Source organism: Platalea leucorodia, assembly GCF_965183815.1.
Source record: "Platalea leucorodia genome assembly, chromosome: 10".
Taxonomy (NCBI): Eukaryota; Metazoa; Chordata; class Aves; order Pelecaniformes; family Threskiornithidae; genus Platalea; species Platalea leucorodia.
In genome coordinates, this window is record NC_138832.1 from 23,537,299 (window position 1) to 23,554,194 (window position 16,896).

Sequence of the window (16,896 nt, forward strand, 5' to 3'; positions counted from 1 at the left end):
TACCAAGGAACCTACCGGTGAGGCCAGCTGGGTAGCATGGGGGAGGCGAAGCCGTCACTGGTTTTCCTGCTCCCACGGATGCCACCGAAATCCCCGTTATAATCAATTTTGCTGAAGAGGAGGGAGCCCCAGCCCGGCTCGCTGCCGTGTGCCGGCGCAGCCGCGGCCGCACCCCGCCAGCGACGCTTCGCTAACCCCGAGCCACGCGATCTCCGCTCCCCATCGCCCGCCGCAGCCCTGGCCCCGCTCCAGTCCAGCCACTGCTGCAGGCGACGAGAAACGAAGAGGGAAAATTCGACTCTGGGGGCTGGTGCCTCAAATGACGGATATTTTGCAGAGTTCATTTAATGGCACGGGGCTTGGCCGAGCAGTGCGTGTTACGGACCGGCGGCGTGCTGCGCTCTCTAAAGCATCTCTTCTGTTGCCTTCTTCCATGGAAAAAGCCACTTCACTTGCAAATAATCAAGAGGTAGGAGGGGAGGGAGAAGAAAAAGATTAAAGCAAACATAAAATAAGCAGGAAAAAAAAACCAAACAAACCACAAGTGAAATCCAATGTTGAATCCAATGTTGTCTAAAAATCTGAAGTTTATTCATTAGAATTCAGTGAAAGGAACATTCATTTTAAAACACAATCAATACATTAAAAAGTTTAAAGGACTAGTAGCGATGAGACCAGAAAGAAAACAAAACACCCCCCAAATTCAGAGGAGGCAGTCGCCGGGGAGGAGCGGCCCCCGCTGCCGGGCGCCTGCGGCCCGGCTCTGCAGCCGGACGGCAGAGGGGAAGCTCGGCCCGACTGCCACAGGGGCTGATTTCTTTTTTTTTTTTTTTTCTTTAGAACTGAGAGGCTTTTGTTGCTTTTAATTTATCACTTCACCCAAGCGTAGCTTCTAGGATGACTCCATACCGGCGAGAAGAGCAGGAGAGGAGGGAGCCGCAAAATTAAAGGGCAGAGGGAATGTGAAATGCGGCGTGGGGCCGAGCGCCCCAGGAATGTTTGCCCAGCAACCTGCCCATCCACTCCCCGTGCCAGCATGGAGGCAAACCGGTTTAAGAAAAATAAAAAAAAAAAAAAGCACCATCAGGTGAAGAGCTATTTAATTAAAAGACATAAAAAAAAAATAAAATCTATGCAGAGCCAAATGTCTCAGTGGCAACTGCCATCTCTGCTGGCATTGGCAAGGGGGAAAGAAGGGGAAAAAGTTTCCTTTCGGCTGTAATCTTTTAGCTGTTCAGCATTTAATTTTCTTTTTGCACGTCACTGTTTGACATCGTTCTTGTCCGCTCAATTAATCACCGTGGCCTTCTGCAGAGAAGCTATTTCAGCCCTTACACCCCGCGCGGGGCTGCAAACTCTGCAGGGGCACAACTCCTACAGAGGCAAGCAAACAAAGCAGCATATTCATCCAACTACATCAAAAACAAAAGCAAGAAGAGCCACGTTAGTGTGGGGCCGTAGCTGACCAGAAGCTCACCTTGCACTTCTGATCCCAAAATTCAAGGCAGTGTTATTCCAGGAGGACGCTTTGCTGGCGCTGGCAACGCAGGCGGCACAGGGCTGGAGCTCCCCGGCCTCCAGCCTAGGGCGGCAGGAGAGGAGGAGAAGGTGGAAACCCTGCTAATCCCACGCGGACCCCAGGATTATCTAAGGATTATTTAATCCTCGGACACGGAGCAGGCGATGCTGCCTGCGCAAGGGCAAAAGCCGAGCTCCCAGCCCGGCCAGGGAGCACCAAGGGGAGAGGAAATTTGTCACCGGTTTCAAGAGCATCGCCCCGCACCAACCAACGGCATCTCCTGCCCGGGGATTTAAGAAAAGCCCCAGTTTTGGATAACTTAAGCACACAGAAGGGAAAGCCCCAAATGAAATCTGTGGGTTTTCTAGTTTAAAAGACAGTCAATAATACTTTCGGGGAGAAATCACCAAAGTCCACAAATTCAGATTAAAAACAGAGATTAAAAAAAAAAAAAAAAAAGAAAGAAAGAACAGTTGACGCGTGTGGCAAAGCGGGATTAAAACAAAGAGGTCTCCGCGGCGTGCGCAAAGGGAGCGTGTGCGGTGAGGGGCCCGGGCTGCGAGGCCGCTTCCTCGCACCGCGCCGGCCGCGGCAGCCAAACTTTGCCTTTTCTCCAGCGGAACGGTAAGCCACACCGCTTCTCAAAGACAACAGGAGGAAAAGAACAGTCCGTAAAATTTCCCCGTGAATAGAAAATGCAAAACTATACAAAAATAGATAAAATCGACCATTTTCTTATGTGTATAAAAACAAAAAACCCCCCCCGAGTCCCCAAAACGCAATACAGAATTACTTGGTAGACCGACCCGAACGTCAGTGGTTTAAGCGCAAGTTAACAGCCGTAATTCACCACTTTTTTTGAATTTTTGAGGCAAGACCTTCCCTGGACGGGACGTATTCAGGCGACATCTTCGAGGGGAGTTTTTCCGTAATATCTTGGCAAGACAGTCTGCTATTCCTGACTTTTATGACTTATTTCTGGTTCAGAAGCCCTTTTTCCATAAAAAGCCTCAATTACCACTCTGAATTCCCCGAGTAAGGCAGTATTTGCCTAACGGCTCGATCCAGATCAAGACAGGAGATCTGCTCCTATTTATCCCGGACAGAGGGGTATTTTCGGAAGAGCGGTACATTAGGCAGTGGAATCCAATCTCTCTACAGCAGTGATAATTTACAGGCTGGGTTAGTGCACTGAAAATTCTTATTTCTTTGGGTTAATGGGGCAGAATACGCCAATAATCCAGGAAATTAGCTCCAAAAATGCTTTTAGAAAGCTCATTTTAAACCAATAGATATTTGCTTCATTTAGTTCACATCAAATTAAGAGGAGAAACCTTTGGTATAAAGTCAGATTATCAAGTCTTGGCTGTATTGCTTTCACGCATTCGAGTCTAGAAGCTGTTTTCACTAAGCCTTTCCGTTACGTACCTATGACCAAAAGAATTATTCCTAGAGACATGCATTTGCAACTGAACATTCATTTTAGCACCGAGACACTTCCATGCCTCACCAAGACTTTGGCAAAGGCTGCACCGTGTCTAAACAAAACGCTACGCAAAACCCCCTTAACCCGCGAGATGCCTTTGGTGACACGCTAAAATAAAATAGTAATTAAAAAAATAAAACAAACAGTAAGGGGCTGCTGCTCAGGCCAAGCAAGTACTGCGAACGCCTGTCTGCGCGACGACGTCTCCGTGTCGCCAGCAGCGTTTGTGATTTTTGATTTGCGAGCGGCGGCGAGACGTGCAGTGCCAAGACCTGACCCCATCCTTGCTCCGAGCAAGAGGGGAGCCTGTCCCAATGAGACAATACTCGTTAGCAGACGCTCGCAGGGGAGCTAACGAGGGGAGGCTGCACGCGGAGCCGAGGGGACCTGGCCGACCGCGCTCTCCTCTCCAGGGCGGGGATGGATGCGGAGCGGGAGCGGCATCGGGAGCCGGGTTTGTCCCACGAAATCCTCGCCGCTTGCGTGGAGGGATGGGCGGAAAAAATGGGGCACGGCAGGTTCCTGCGGTAACTCCCTGCAGCAGCACTGGTAGGAAAATACTGAAAAATTAAGGTTTTAGCCCCTGGATACACAGACGGGCCTACTCTAGCCTCAGCAGTCTGTTCAGGAAAGAAAAACCCATGGAAATAAGTCAAACCGCAGGCAAGCAAAGCCTGGCTTTGCCATTCCCTGCTCCTTCACAGATATACAAGGACAGGGCAGTAAGGAGTCTCTTCTCAAAAAGAAATATCGGGACCTTATTTTGCTTGAGGGGAAAAAAACCCAAACCAGTTCCTTGGGCCTGTAAATTCGGCGATGCAGGGAGCTGCACTTTCCGAAGGGAGCCACGTCTGTACGGGGCTGCGGGTCGGGAGAGCGGCAGGGGTTTGCTCGCCACGGGCAGGAGTCGGCAAGAAAAGCGGGTTAGGGCCGGGCAGAGCCGCCCCTTGCCCCGTACTTTGCCCCGGCAATGGGAGAAACCTCTGCTATTTCCAATTTGTGATTATTTTTTTTACTGCTACAAACTCTGCTGCAAAGAAAAGCAGAAAAGGGGGCAAATCTGGGGGGAAAACAAAAATCGTCATCGGTAACTGAATTAAAATCAGAATACAGAGCTTGGACAGGAGGAGGAAGCAGCTTTGTAAGTCACGGACAGGGAGGTTTGGTTTAGAGACAAGCGCGTTTGAGGTCACGGAGGACATGGGAGACGCCTCGAGGACCAAGGGCCTGATGTCTCCAGGAGCTCGTACGACCTCCTCAGACAAAGTCTGTCTCCGTGGCTCGTGTGGCTCCTCCACGCTCCTTCGAAGAGGAAAAAGAAATCTGAAACCTGCAGCAACCTCCAGCTTTTTTGTTCCCTCCAGTTAGGAGGAAGAAGTCGTGAAGCCTAATTTAGGCTGCGTTACATCCTGTATTCCAATTAACAGAATACTTTCCTCGTATGAGTTTATGCAAAGAAAACAACCGTAAAATAATTAAAAAAAAAAAAGAAAACAACGGAACAACCCACAAAACTTCCTTTTGAAGAAAGTAACAGCATCTGCAACTTCGCAGCTACAGGCACGATGCAAATTTAGCTTATTTGAAAGACCTCGTCCATGTGCCCATGGCCCAGGAGAGACGAGGAGCGCGGCACAAAGCACGGGAAAGGTTTCAACCGGGAATTACGCACCGTGAAGACAGACCACGACAAAGACGGGACCGACACTTTGTTCTTAAAAGGGACACCATCGACAGCACACCTCTCCGAGCGCGGTATCTTTGAGCAAATTAAAACTAGACCTGGAAAACGTTATCGGCACGCACACAAAAGCTCCTGCTTTCCTTTGGGGCAAGGGAAGAAAACCAATAAATAAAAATGTTTCTGCAAAGTTCCCCTTTCAGCTGACTGGCCTCCCGTCCTCGCTCTGGAAATAACCGGCGTCCGTCCTCCCAGCCTCCCCAAACCGAGACTGAGATGGAAGACATTCAAAGTAAGTCTGAACCAAAACATTTCACCGAGGAAGAAAAAACCCAATTTCTCTCAAAAGTCTCCCCAAGGCTTGCTCTGCTAGCTCCAATCCTGCAGAAAAAACCCAAACCTGCCACGCTAGCAACGGGTCCGTTCCCAGCTCGTATTCTAGCAGCAAGGTGAGAGCGCGCCGGGGCCGCTACTGCACTTGGCATTTGAGAGCGTGGCGGCTCGCGCCGAAAAACAAGAAAGTGCCTCAGCATCAACGTACGAATCCTGGCGGCGGCTCCGAACCCCGCCGGAGCATCCGCCGCGGCGAGACCGCGTGCCACGGCTGCGGGAGAGGAACTCATCCTTATCAGCCCAGGTCTAAATTAAAGTCACCCCCAAATTTCTCGCTAATGTTTATTTTCGCCCTCCCTGCACTTTGCAACCCTTTTCACGCCCTCCCGGGAGCAGCTATTCGGCTTCGGTGACCTTCACTGCAGTGCTCCGGCAGCCGGCAGGCAGCGCGTGGCCGGGGGCGGCTCTGCCTTTCAGGGGCTCCCCGCAGCACTCCGGGCTTTTTACGGTGTCGGTGCTGCCGTTGGGATGCTGAGGCACGCCCTGGGCGATGCCGATGGGTTTGCACTTGGCGCGTTTCTCCGGGGAGCAAGCAAAACTAAAGCTCGGGGGCAGCTCGGGCTCTGTTTCTCCCAAGGGTAACAAGCGGGCCAGCTTTTTGGTGGCGACTTCTCCGTGGTACCTGTAGGAACCAGCCGCCTCCCAGGGCCGCCTCGCGTCGGTCTGCAGAGGCAAATTGGAGGGCCTGAGCGGGTGCCTGTTCAGCTCCGGCTCTTGGGACCGCCTGTCCGGAGCGTCTCCAGCAACGCTCCGGGAAAGAGACAGGAAAGGGGACACGGTGCCCGGCTGCTCCGATGGCTCCCAGGCACTCTCCATTGCGGCGGCCGGGGCAAAACCCCAGTGCTTCATCCCCCCGGCAGCGGTGTCGGCGTCGTGCCGGAGGTGCTGCAAGCCCGGCCAGCTCAACCCGCCATCAGGAGCGGCCAGCTCGCCCTCCTCCTTGCTCCTGCTCCTCCTCGCTCCGCCCAAGTCCTTTTTGCCACCCTCCCGCTTCAACCAGAGCCGGCACAGCTGAGGGCCGCCCTTGGCAACCTGCGAGTCGGCGAGCTCAAACTCCAGGCTCTCCGTGTCAAGCGACCGGCTCCTCCGGTTGACGGAGAGCGGTGCTGGCATGGAGGGGCTCAGCCCGTGGAGGCGCAGGTGGCGGGGCAGGCTCGCAACCCCCCAGTTGCAGCTCTGGAAGGAGCCCGGGGCGTACCCCGGGGACATTCTCTCGTCACATTCGGCCAACGACTCTTTCCGTCCGTAGCCGTCGTCAAAGGCCTCGGCAATGTCCTCGCCGGCGTTCATCTCGGGATGCTGCTCGCACTCCCCTTCTCCTTCCTGCTCCACGTCGACGACGTCGAAGGTGACCATGGTGGGGAGGGCGGGGAGGTTCTGGGTGAAGGAGGAGCCGGAGTTGGAGCTCCCCAGACTTTCGGAGAGGCTGGAGAAGAGGGTCCCGCTGCTGGCGAACTCCACCAGCGCTTGCGAGAAGCTCACAGCGTGCTCGGGCTCGCATTCGCTGCCCAGCTGGGGCTGGCCGGTGGTGGCCTCTGCTCCGCCGCCACGCTCTTGCTCGGGAAGTCTGTAGCCGGGGAACACCCCTGCTTTGGCTGGGGCTACGCCGCCGTGGATGGAGCCCCCAAACAACCCACAATCCGGGTCTGAATCGAACCCCGGGTTGCTCTTTGTGAGCTGAATAAGGCAATTTCCTTGGGCTTTTTGGCTGTTGTAACAGTTTTCTGGACACAGAGTCCCTGGAAAATCCCTCCACTCTGGATTTTCAGCTCTAGCCACCAAAACCCCGCTATTCACACCCCTGTTTGGGGCGTGCGAGGCCACCTGCTCACTACCAAGGCCACTCTGACCCTTGCCACTCGAGCTGGCCGCTCTAGTTTTACATTCAATGCATTGCTTTTCCCGGGGACACTTCTCCTTGCTGGGAATATCAAGTCGTTTCAAGACCGGTTCCCTCTGCAGCTCCCAGTACAGCAGCTCCTTCTGAATGGCCGCTAGCCGCTCTTCTTCTGTTTCCATCACCCCTCTTTTCTGATCCATCATCTGGTTCAGGGTCTTCTCAGCAGGAGGGCAGATGTCCAAGAAGTAGCTGAAGATCCCCGGGCTTGAGACTTTGCTCTCAAAGAGGGATTCCTCCCCGTGAGAGGGACTCATCAGCGCGTCATCAGGCTCGTAAAACTCATAAAGTGCATCACCGCTGTAACTGTCTCTGGGAAGACGGTCCTTCTTGATCTCACCGAGCCCATCTCCGGCTTCGTCCTCCGGCCCCGGCGTGGTGGAGTCGTAATAACCCTCGTCGCTGTTAGGGGCGGACTCTTGCTGGTCACTCTGAGGCGTCAGGAGGTCGACGCCGTCCATCGCGTCCCCCATGTAAGGGTGGGCTTCCGCCTCGTGCGAGGCATGTGTCTCCAAACTGCTACTCGACACCTGGGCTCTGTAGCTCCTGTCCCCTGCCGTGTTGCCGTTCCACATCTGGTGGAGGTACTCCTCCGCCTCCTCCGGTATGGCCATCTCCTCCCCACCGCCCTGGTAGGTGACCAGGCAGGAGCTCCGTTTAGCAGCATCTCTGCTGCGCTCCACAGAGATGGTGCTCTCAGCGATGTCGGGCTCAGCAATGTCATCTCCGCACCCCGTCAGGGAATCGAAGCTCTTCAGGGATGTGACGTCTCCTAAGATGAGGCTTAGCAGGTCTCCGGAGTGCAGGCAGGGAGGGTCGTTGTCCATGAAGTCCGGATGAAAGGCCAGCAGAAGGTTGCCATAGTCAAACTCTGCGCAGCCAACGGCATCAGGCTCTGATTTCGTATCCAGAACGTCCCTCTTCCCCGGCATCGCCACCGCGTCGCCCTCAGAGCTGCCTTCATCAGCTGCGAGACAGCCGGGCTCGGCAGCCTCGCCACCGTTGGCAGCAGTGCCTACCGAGCGGTCATCCTCCGAGCTCCCCGGGCAGGCTGGGGCAGGAGGGACAGGGCCCAGTCCCCTCCCCTCCGCGGCCCCTCGGCTCTCCGCTCCCACACCAGGAGCTTTGCTGGCCTCCTCCGAATCCCCGGCCCACTCGGGGAGCTCTGCTTTCTCACACTCGGCAACCTTGCTCTTCCGGTGACGCCGGATGCTGTTAAAAAACCCTTTCAAGCCTTTTTTGGGTCTGGGAAAGGAGGACTTCTCTCCGTTGGGCTTTTTCTCACAGCCCTCGATACTCCCGGGCGGAGAGCTGTCCTGCTGGCCGAAATCAAACTTGGCGCTGGTGTCTACAGCCAAGTGAGCGCTTTGGGAGCTCGGCAAAGGGCAAGGATGCGAGTCCCTGCTCCCCTCGGAAGGGCTTTCCAGCTGCGCCCCGCCGCCCTTGTCGTACGCAGCACCGCTGAGCCCGTCGTGGGTCTTACACTTACTGAGGCCCTTTTTAGAGGCTACTTTCCCCTGGCCTTTGCTTCTGCCTCCAAAGAAGCTGGGCAGCGTACAGATGCTCCTCTTCCCTCCGAACAGTTTGAAAGCCGTTTTCTTCAGCTTGCCGGGGGGCGGCTGAGGCTGCTGCGGCTCCGCAGCCGCGACGGAGGCATTGCCCCACTCGGGCAGCCGGTCCCCGTTCTCCTCCCGCCGCGGGTCGCTTCCCTCCCGCTGCCCGCAGGCCACCGACTGCGACCCGGTCCGGGCAGGCTCCTCCGTGCAGCCCGTTTCCATGGCAGCTGCTCAGTTTGGGGGCATCTAGCTGGAAACGAGGACTTTGGTAGCCGAGTCCTCTTCTGGGCGCAGAGCTCGAAGCATCACAGCTGATCTAAAGCAAAGAGAAAGGGGAGAGAGGTGAGGCGACGGCGGCGGACGGTGCAAAGCCAGAGGCGTAAGTGTCACAAGGCGAAGAGCTTCGTCGCCAGCTGGAACCGGGGCTGCAAAAGCCTCCGATGGCCGCTCGGCTCCTTAAATCCGGGCACGAAAACATCGCGGTGCTTCCATCTACCAGTTTGCAAGCGCGGGAAAACCACGGGTCTCCATTCGGCAGCATCCCCGCTGCCCGGGGACAGGCAGGTCCGACCCCTGAGCCACCTCGCCCCAACGCCTTTGGATTCCCGGCCTTTTTGCCACCGGGGCGATGGGGTTTGGTTCCCAGCCGCCTTCGAGCGGGGAAACGCGGGCTGCTGCGGCAGGGAGGGGGACTGACCCCTGCCAAACCCTGCTTCCAGCTCCCCCAGGCCTAACGCCAAGCTACGGGGAGCATTTGGACCGCGAGCCAAACCAGGACGCAGCCCTTACGCTAAGCACGTGTCCAGGGAGAAAGCTGTTCGCTATTTTTTTTTTTTTTTAAGATTTCAATTGTTTTTAAAATCATCTGTCCAGCAAGAAAGAATTGCATTAAAAACATCCACTGTGAACCACCCTGATCAGATTATCTCAGAAGCAGGGAGATAGGTTTTAAATTTGATCCTGGATTAACGTCGGTACCAGGAGAACTACAATAATAATATTTCTTTTGCAGAGGTGAGGTTGGAGATAGCAAATGCAATAAAAATCGTAACGCGCTGCCGAGCTGTAACGCCCGAGGCTTAGCTCTTACCGGTGTGAGGCCGGTGAAGCTTTCCGTAGTGTTCAGCCCAAATTAAAAGTACACCCAGACAACGGCCTCTAGCTCCTGCGACCCGACAGCAAACCTGCAATTTAAGATTTATTTTTTTCCACCCCCCCCGAAGTCTGGGGACCACGGCAGCGCTGCTTGGCCTCTATCATTAACGATAACCCCCGGCGTTCACCCGCCCCGCTCAAACCAGCAGCTGGGGCGAAGCTGGGGGGCGAAGCCTCCTTCCCACCGCCAAACCGGGCTTGTCCAGCTCTGCCCAGGAGCCCTCGGCAGCCCCCGGTGCCTCCGAAGGCTCCCGGGGGCACGGCGGGGCTTTCCCGGGCGCCCCTCTGCACAGACCCGGGCAGACAGGCCCGAAAGAAAACCCCGCGCCTGCACCGGTAGGCACCGACTGCTTGGAAAGTAGGGGAGGGGGGGAAATGAAACAGAAAGAGGATTTAAAAAATGCAATTGGGAAATTATTTTGCTCTGGCTCCACATCGGCGCTGGCATCAACAGCCACCGCTGCGAGCGCGCAGCTGTTCCCAGGCGCTCGGAAAATAAAGCCACCGAGGGCAAACAGCACGGTAATAAAATAGGAAAACGGGGTTTTTTTTTTAAAAAAAGGACAATAAGCACCGCCGCCGTCCCAGGCGGCGCCTGCCCCCGCCGGGCCCCGCGGGGCGGGTGCGGGGCGCCGGGGACGGCGGCGGGAGGGAGCCCCGCGGGCCGCCGGGGAGCGGAGCCGCCGGGAGACCCCGCGGCCCGGGGCGCCGGGCCCGGCCGAGGGCGGGCGGCCCCGCTCCCGCCCCGAACTCAGCCGCGCCCCGCAAACTTCGGCGGGCGCCGACCAGCGCCCGCGGCCGCCCCGGGGCGGCGGAAAGCGCCGGCGGGGGCGGGCCCCCAGCGCGCCGCGGCCCCGCCGCGCCCCCCGCCCCGGCCGCCGGCAAAGGCGGCCCGCGGCCCGCTCGCCGCCCGCCGCCCGGCCCCGCCGCCGCCCCGGCCCCGCCGCCCCGCACTCACCGGCTGCGCGGGGCGGCGGCGGGGAGCGCGGCGCGGCTCGGCCCGGCCCGGCCCGGCCCGGGCCAGCCCAGGCCGCCGGCAAGTGGCCGCCGGGTCCGCGGGTCCGCCCGGCGCGGCGAGGAAGGGCGGGGTCTGGGTGACGAGCGGGGGGCGTGGCCTCGGCGGCAGGGGTGGGGCGCGGCCCGAGTGACGTCAGGCGGGGGTGTGTGACGCGGGGCCGGCGCGGGGCGCGGCCACGGCGGGGGAGGGGGGGGGACAGGCGGTGCGCGGCGGGTGACACGGACACACACACACGCGGGGGGGGGGGTGTCTGTGACGGTGGGTGACGCCGGGGGGGTGGGGGAGGGCGCTGTCGTGACGTGTGCGCCCCCGCGTGAGAGCGCGAGCGCACGTGTCTGTCGTGACAGTGAGCGCGGCGCCGTGAGGCTGCCGCGGTCTGGCGCTGGTGTCACGCCGCCTGGGCGTCACTGCTGCTGCGTGTCACCCACCCGGCTCACACCCGCCCGGCTCACACCCACCCATTGCACACCCAGCTCACACCCACCCATTGCACACCCGGCTCACACCCGCCCCACCCAGCTCACACCCACCCATTGCACACCCAGCTCACACCCACCCATTGCACACCCAGCTCACACCCACCCCACCCAGCTCACACCCACCCATTGCACACCCAGCTCACACCCACCCCACCCAGCTCACACCCACCCATTGCACACCCAGCTCACACCCACCCATTGCACACCCAGCTCACACCCGCCCCACCCAGCTCACACCCACCCATTGCACACCCGGCTCACACCCGCCCCACCCAGCTCACACCCACCCATTGCACACCCAGCTCACACCCACCCCACCCAGCTCACACCCACCCATTGCACACCCAGCCACCACCCACCCCACCCAGCTCACACCCACCCATTGCACACCCGGCTCACACCCACCCATTGCACACCCAGCTCACACCCGCCCCACCCAGCTCACACCCACCCATTGCACACCCCCAGCTCACACCCATCCACCCCCGCACACCCCCGGCGGCGCAGACACCTCCCCATCTTGGGGAGCCCAGATCCCGACAGCCCCACGGCCGCCGCGGGCCCCGCGCGGGCGCGACGCCCTCGGCTCGTGGGAAGCCCTAACGCTCCCGCAGGAGATGCCCACGGCCTAATTAACAGGTGCTGCTTAATACATTCCACAGCATTTGAAACAGGCCCATAAATAACGCGAAGCCGTGCCTGCGTTTTGGGAAGAGCGGTCCCCGAGCTCCCCCGGGCCGCGTGCCCCCGCCCCGACAGCGCCTGCGTTCGGGAGGCAGTTAGGGTAGGGTGGGCTAAACCGCAGGGGACGCATCCTGCTGCGGCCCCAAAGCGGTCCAGAGCGTCACCGGCCGGCATGCGCTGAGCTGCCGAGGAGCAGCGTGGTTTAGCCGTCAGCTCCCGGCCGCGGGAAGAGCTAGCGAGGCTCCTCCGGCCGCCGGCGGCGGTTGTCCCCACCGCTGGTGACGGGAGCCGGAGAGCGGCGCCGAAGGCGGGAGCCACTGGCGGGCACCAGCCCCGCTCCAGCCTCAGCCTGGAATTCCCCGGCTGCGGCGTCTCCCTGCGTCCCTCCCAAACGATGCCGGCTGGGCTCTTCCGATTAAAGGGTATTTCACCAAACGGGTCACGAGAGTTTAATAAGAACAGTAGCAACATTTTTAATTTAAAAAAAAAGAAATCGCAAACGATCCCTCGGCCATAACATGAACCACTTGTGAGGCGAGTAAGGTGATGTTTAAAGACAGAGCCGGGGCAGGGAGAAGGGAGCCTGGGGGCTCCGGCCGCTGGATGCCGATCCCAGCCCCTGCCCGCGCGGGCACCTGCGAGCGCTGGGCTTCGCACCCGCGCCTCCTCGGGGGCAGGAGCACCCCAGGCCCGGGGACGCAGGGGCGACGGGCACGCACGGCCGCGTCCGGCCGCCCTTCTGCCCTCGCCAGGCTGCCGAAGGGAGGAGGCGCTACGAAACCCCTCGGGGAACGGGGGCTTGGAGGCGGCCGAGGCCACGCTGCGGGGGAAACCCGCAGCCATGAAGCCTGGTCGTGCCTCCCTCCTTCCCGCTCTTCCCCAGGAGGGGAGGAGGTAAAAGCAGCCATCGCTCCTCTCCCTCTGCCCTCCACGCCTTTTCCCAGCCCCTTCTCCAACCAGTGTCCATTAAAGGTGTAAAATCCTTCAGTAAAGAAGGTTTAAAGCCAAACCCAGCTAAATCCGATCCTGCTCTACCATCACCCTGATGCGGAGCCGGAGCTGAGGTCTCCTCTCTCTTCTTCCCCCTTCCCTTCCCTTCCCATCTTTTCGCAGGGGCGCCGCTTTTTGGAGACACCTCGTAAGCAAAAATTACTTCGCGACCACAAATTGACGGCGGTTTCACACCGCGCAGATGTCAGAGCGGCTTTTAATTCGGGCGCTCGACACGTGTACGGCGCAGGCATCTCTCGTGGCGGGCTGCGCGTCACGGCTGGTGTCGGAGGTAGTTCGCCAGGACCGTCGGGATCTCCAGCTCGGCGAGGGCGAGCGGGCGGCCAGCCTGCTTCAGGAGACGTCTCAGCGCCAGCCTGGACTGAGACATCAAGGATTTGGGATGAGCTGCGTAAGGAGAGGGAGGAAAAATGGGATGGTCACCTTCAAGAAACACAACCCCGCTCCCCTCCGACCCGGGCATTATCCGAAGCAAGGGACGTCGGCAGACCAAAACCGAACGCCTTTGCTAGGGCTGCTTATTCAGCCGCAAGTTTTGCAGCACGCGTTTCACGGGAGCTGGGCATACCGAGATGAAATCTTCCACTGTCATATGGAAAGAGGTGCAGTTTTCCTGGACATGGGCAGTACAGGAGAGCCCAAATTGAGCAGCAGAAAGGAGAGGAACGGCGAAAAGCAGCCTTTAACCCAACAGATTTCTATTAAGTGGAAAAACCAGGCTGCGGAAATCCCCGCGTGCTCCGGCCCAGCACCGACCGCAGCGAGGACCCTCACTGAGAGCAGCTTCTTTAGCAAGCGTCTAGGAATATTCATGAAGAGCAGACGCCGAGGTGAGTCCGAGAGGGAAGGTACCACGTAAACGTACGTGGTGGCCGCACCGAGTCACAGCCCAGACCCAAAGCAAGGTAGCCTGCCTCCAGCCGCCGCCAGCAGTGGAAATGGGGCCATTTGGTGGATATTCATTAAAAACAAGCCCTCCCATGACACTCTCCCCGAGAAATTCGGTTTAGGAGTTTCCTGCGGTAGCACGGGTATCCAAGCCATCGGATTTAATCATTTAATCATCAATTACATCGGTGGTGTGCCTCTTCTCCATAACCTCGTGATGTCCTTCTCTTGCTATGTTCAGTATCGGAGACTGGGGTTTTTTGGCCTGAACACAGCAATCATTGGGGGAGAGGGAGGAGTAAGGGTTCAGAGTAAAATAGTGGTAATACCCAAGAGTTTAAGGCTAGAGAGACCCATGCACTCAAGTGATGCTGCAAAGGGAGTCGAAGCTTGTAGGAAAGCCTGGGTAAGGCTTTTGGGAAGCAGAGGTAACGGGAAGGGGAACCTGAAGCAACTTGCACCCAAACGAGCAAAATTAGTGCTCGTTTCCAGCCCTGGGGCCACGCACGCAGATTACCTCGTGCCTGCAGCAGCAGCTCCAGGCCCTTGCTGCGGGATGCCGTCTCGTCGACCGTGACATTGGGCAAGTAGACATTGGCTCCAAAGTCAATGAGCAGCTTGACGAACTCGCTCCTGCAGCCGTGCCTCAGGCAGGTTTCCAGCAGAGTCTTGGGCTCCTTGATCTGGGCAATCACCCTCTCCTCGGTGCAGTTATAGTCGGGATCGGCGCCGTAAAGCAACAGCATCTTAAAGCACTCCAGATGCCCGTACGCAGCGGCGAGGTAGAGGGGACCGGAACAAGCCACCGAGTTGGCGGCCCACTCGGGCAACCTCGCTTGAACGTTGGTTTCCGCGCCGTGGTCCAGGAGCTGCTGCAGGATGTCCGCATTCCCGTCCCTCGCGGCGATGAGCAGCGGCGAGCAGTTGTTGTAGATGCTGCCGACGGGGCTGGCCCCCGCATCCAGGAGGACCTTCACGCATTCCCGGTGGCCGTTGCTGACCGCCGTGAAGAGCGGGGTTTGAGCCTTCACGTCCAGGCTGTCCACCTCCGCCCCGTGGGCCAAGAGGACCTTCATGCTCCTGACACGGCCCCACGTGGCGGCCAGGCGCAGTGGGGTGCTGGGTACCCCCCAGCCGCTCCTGCGGTTGATGAACCTCCTGTACCTCTCTTGGGACAAGAGGTTATCGAGGGCTTGGTAATTGTCCTCGGAGACCGCTCGGTTCAGCTCCTCGCTTTCTCCGTTGTCTTCTTCATCTTCTTTGGGCTGGAGCATGGAGAACATTTTAGTGATATCCATTAGGCTCATTTTTTTTGGTCTGTCTCCCATGTACCGCTTTCATCGTAAATGGTAAAGCCAAAGATCTACGGGACGACAAAAACACCACCGCCACAGGGTTAGAACCAGCCCCCTGACACCAACGCCATCTTTTTATTATTATTTTTTAATACACAAGTGAAGGAAGATTCGGAAAAAAAAAAGAAAGACAAATAACATTGGAGTCTGATGCTGCTGACGTGCTTATTGCCCTGCCACCGCGGGTGAGGAAATCCCCACTGGCGAAGGGCTAAGGCAAAGGCGGAGGTCGCTGCTGTAGCACGTACGTGGGCCACCTCCCCTGCGCCTGTTGTGATCGAGAACGCGCTGAGATAATCGAAGTGTTGGAGTTCAAACGCTGCACGGGGGAGCTCACAGGCTTTTACTTTATTTTTTAAAATTATTTAATGCCGTACTGCTAGCCCCTGAGGCGGTGAAGGGTAGGAGACTACCCATGGGATCCTCGCACCTTGAGCTCAGGGAGGCTCCTGGGTGGCCACGGGCTCTTGCAAGGACTCTGCACCCCGCTGCTGGACGAAGCCACCCATTTTCCCCTAACCCGCGGAGGTCACCCCATCCAGCTCCTCTCTGCGGGAGCGGCTGAGCGAAGAGCACGTTGGAAAAGAGCAGGAATCAACTCTGCTTCTTATCAGCCAAGGCTTCTGGTGGGAGCCTCAGCAGCACCTGCACTTCCAAGGATTTGGGGACCCACGGAAAACTTGGAGGAGTTTTAATTTAGGAGCTGGCAGCGTTGCAAGGTTTTTACACCCTGCCACTTGTTAACGGGATTGGATTTCAAAATAGGAGATGCAGCGAATGGGAAGGTGGCTGGTTTGATTAAGGACTTTCAGCATCGCCCTTCCCTAAACAACGTCGGCGTTTGAACTCAGCAAACCCTCTCCTCTCTCCTGCCTACTCGAGCCCGAGGAGCGCGGCTGCAAGAAGGATCTGGGATTTATAGCAGGGGTTACGGGGTGGTGGGAGGAAGGCGAGGGGGTGCTGAGCCGACCACACCGGAGCTGGGACCGAACCCCGACGCGTCTGCCAGGCGCTTGCTGCAGGATCTGGCCTCCCGGCAGCAGGGGAGAGGAATGCGAGGCCCCGGCCGGCACCTGAGCAGCTGGGAAACGCCGCCCGCCGGGAAGGGCAGAGGAATTTCTCGCCGCGCCGCAGCCCCGTAGCATCTCGGATTTCCTCGGGGAGAGGCGGCAGGGGCAGAGCTCCGTCTCCCCAAGAGGCTCCTCTGATCCTCCCTTGGAGGAGACAAGGAGCTGCACCGAGCAATTAGCCTCTTTCTGCTAACGAGCCTGGCGGTAACGAGGCAGCCACGGGAGGCTCGCCCCACATCCGCCTGCGGTGGCAAGACGCGCGAGCTCGGAGGAGCCCCCCGCGCAAGGCCACCTGCGCAGCCTCGCGTCTGGTTAAGTAGAGCAAGTTTGATGGCAGCGAGCGACGGCAAAGCTCCGCCGCGCTTCCACCTGTTAGGCTAACCCAGACAATTTCTGTAGGAACATGTGAAATTATTACTGCTATTCATTAGAGGCGCTGGTAATGAGCTCTGGAGCTTTGGAACGCCCTCACCTACGTGGCTAATGGGGCGGGGGGTTTATCGCAGATTTGATTCCAAAGGAAGGCCCAGTTATATTGCCAAGGGAAATAATCTGGAAAAGTAAAAAACCAGCTGTACCATTCCCTGAACACACAAATAAACATCCCCAGAGGGACGTTACTCTGACGGCGTAAGCACTGACATGGGGAGCTCACCGATGTTCCTCAACCAGAAGAGCGCAAACCAGAGTTGTCACCTCCTGGG

The 16,896-nt window shown here is 58.2% G+C and overlaps 2 protein-coding genes across 3 annotated transcripts; both read right to left on the reverse strand.

Moving 5' to 3' along the window:
- Nucleotides 1-662: 662 nt before the first annotated feature.
- Nucleotides 663-10,752, reverse strand: AMER1 (APC membrane recruitment protein 1). 2 transcript variants are annotated; one of them, XM_082323050.1, is made up of 3 exons: nt 10,646-10,701; nt 9,623-9,716; nt 663-8,848 (listed from the first exon to the last, which is right to left on the reverse strand). In XM_082323050.1, the coding sequence occupies exon 3, from the start codon at nt 8,752-8,754 to the stop codon at nt 5,416-5,418; it is 3,339 nt and encodes a 1,112-aa protein (XP_082179176.1). In that variant the 5' UTR covers nt 8,755-8,848; nt 9,623-9,716; nt 10,646-10,701; the 3' UTR covers nt 663-5,415. The 2 variants fall into 2 exon arrangements, with proteins under 2 accessions (XP_082179176.1, XP_082179177.1); XM_082323051.1 differs by lacking the exon at nt 9,623-9,716 and having other exon boundaries at nt 10,646-10,752.
- A 1,630-nt stretch (nt 10,753-12,382) lies between these two features.
- ASB12 (ankyrin repeat and SOCS box containing 12) lies at nt 12,383-15,108 on the reverse strand (the record flags this gene model as incomplete). The annotated part of the gene is given in 3 exon segments (XM_082323073.1): nt 12,383-13,266; nt 14,285-15,080; nt 15,082-15,108. Coding segments are annotated over 3 exon segments (957 nt in total). The 3' UTR covers nt 12,383-13,132.
- Between the last annotated feature and the right edge of the window lie 1,788 nt (nt 15,109-16,896).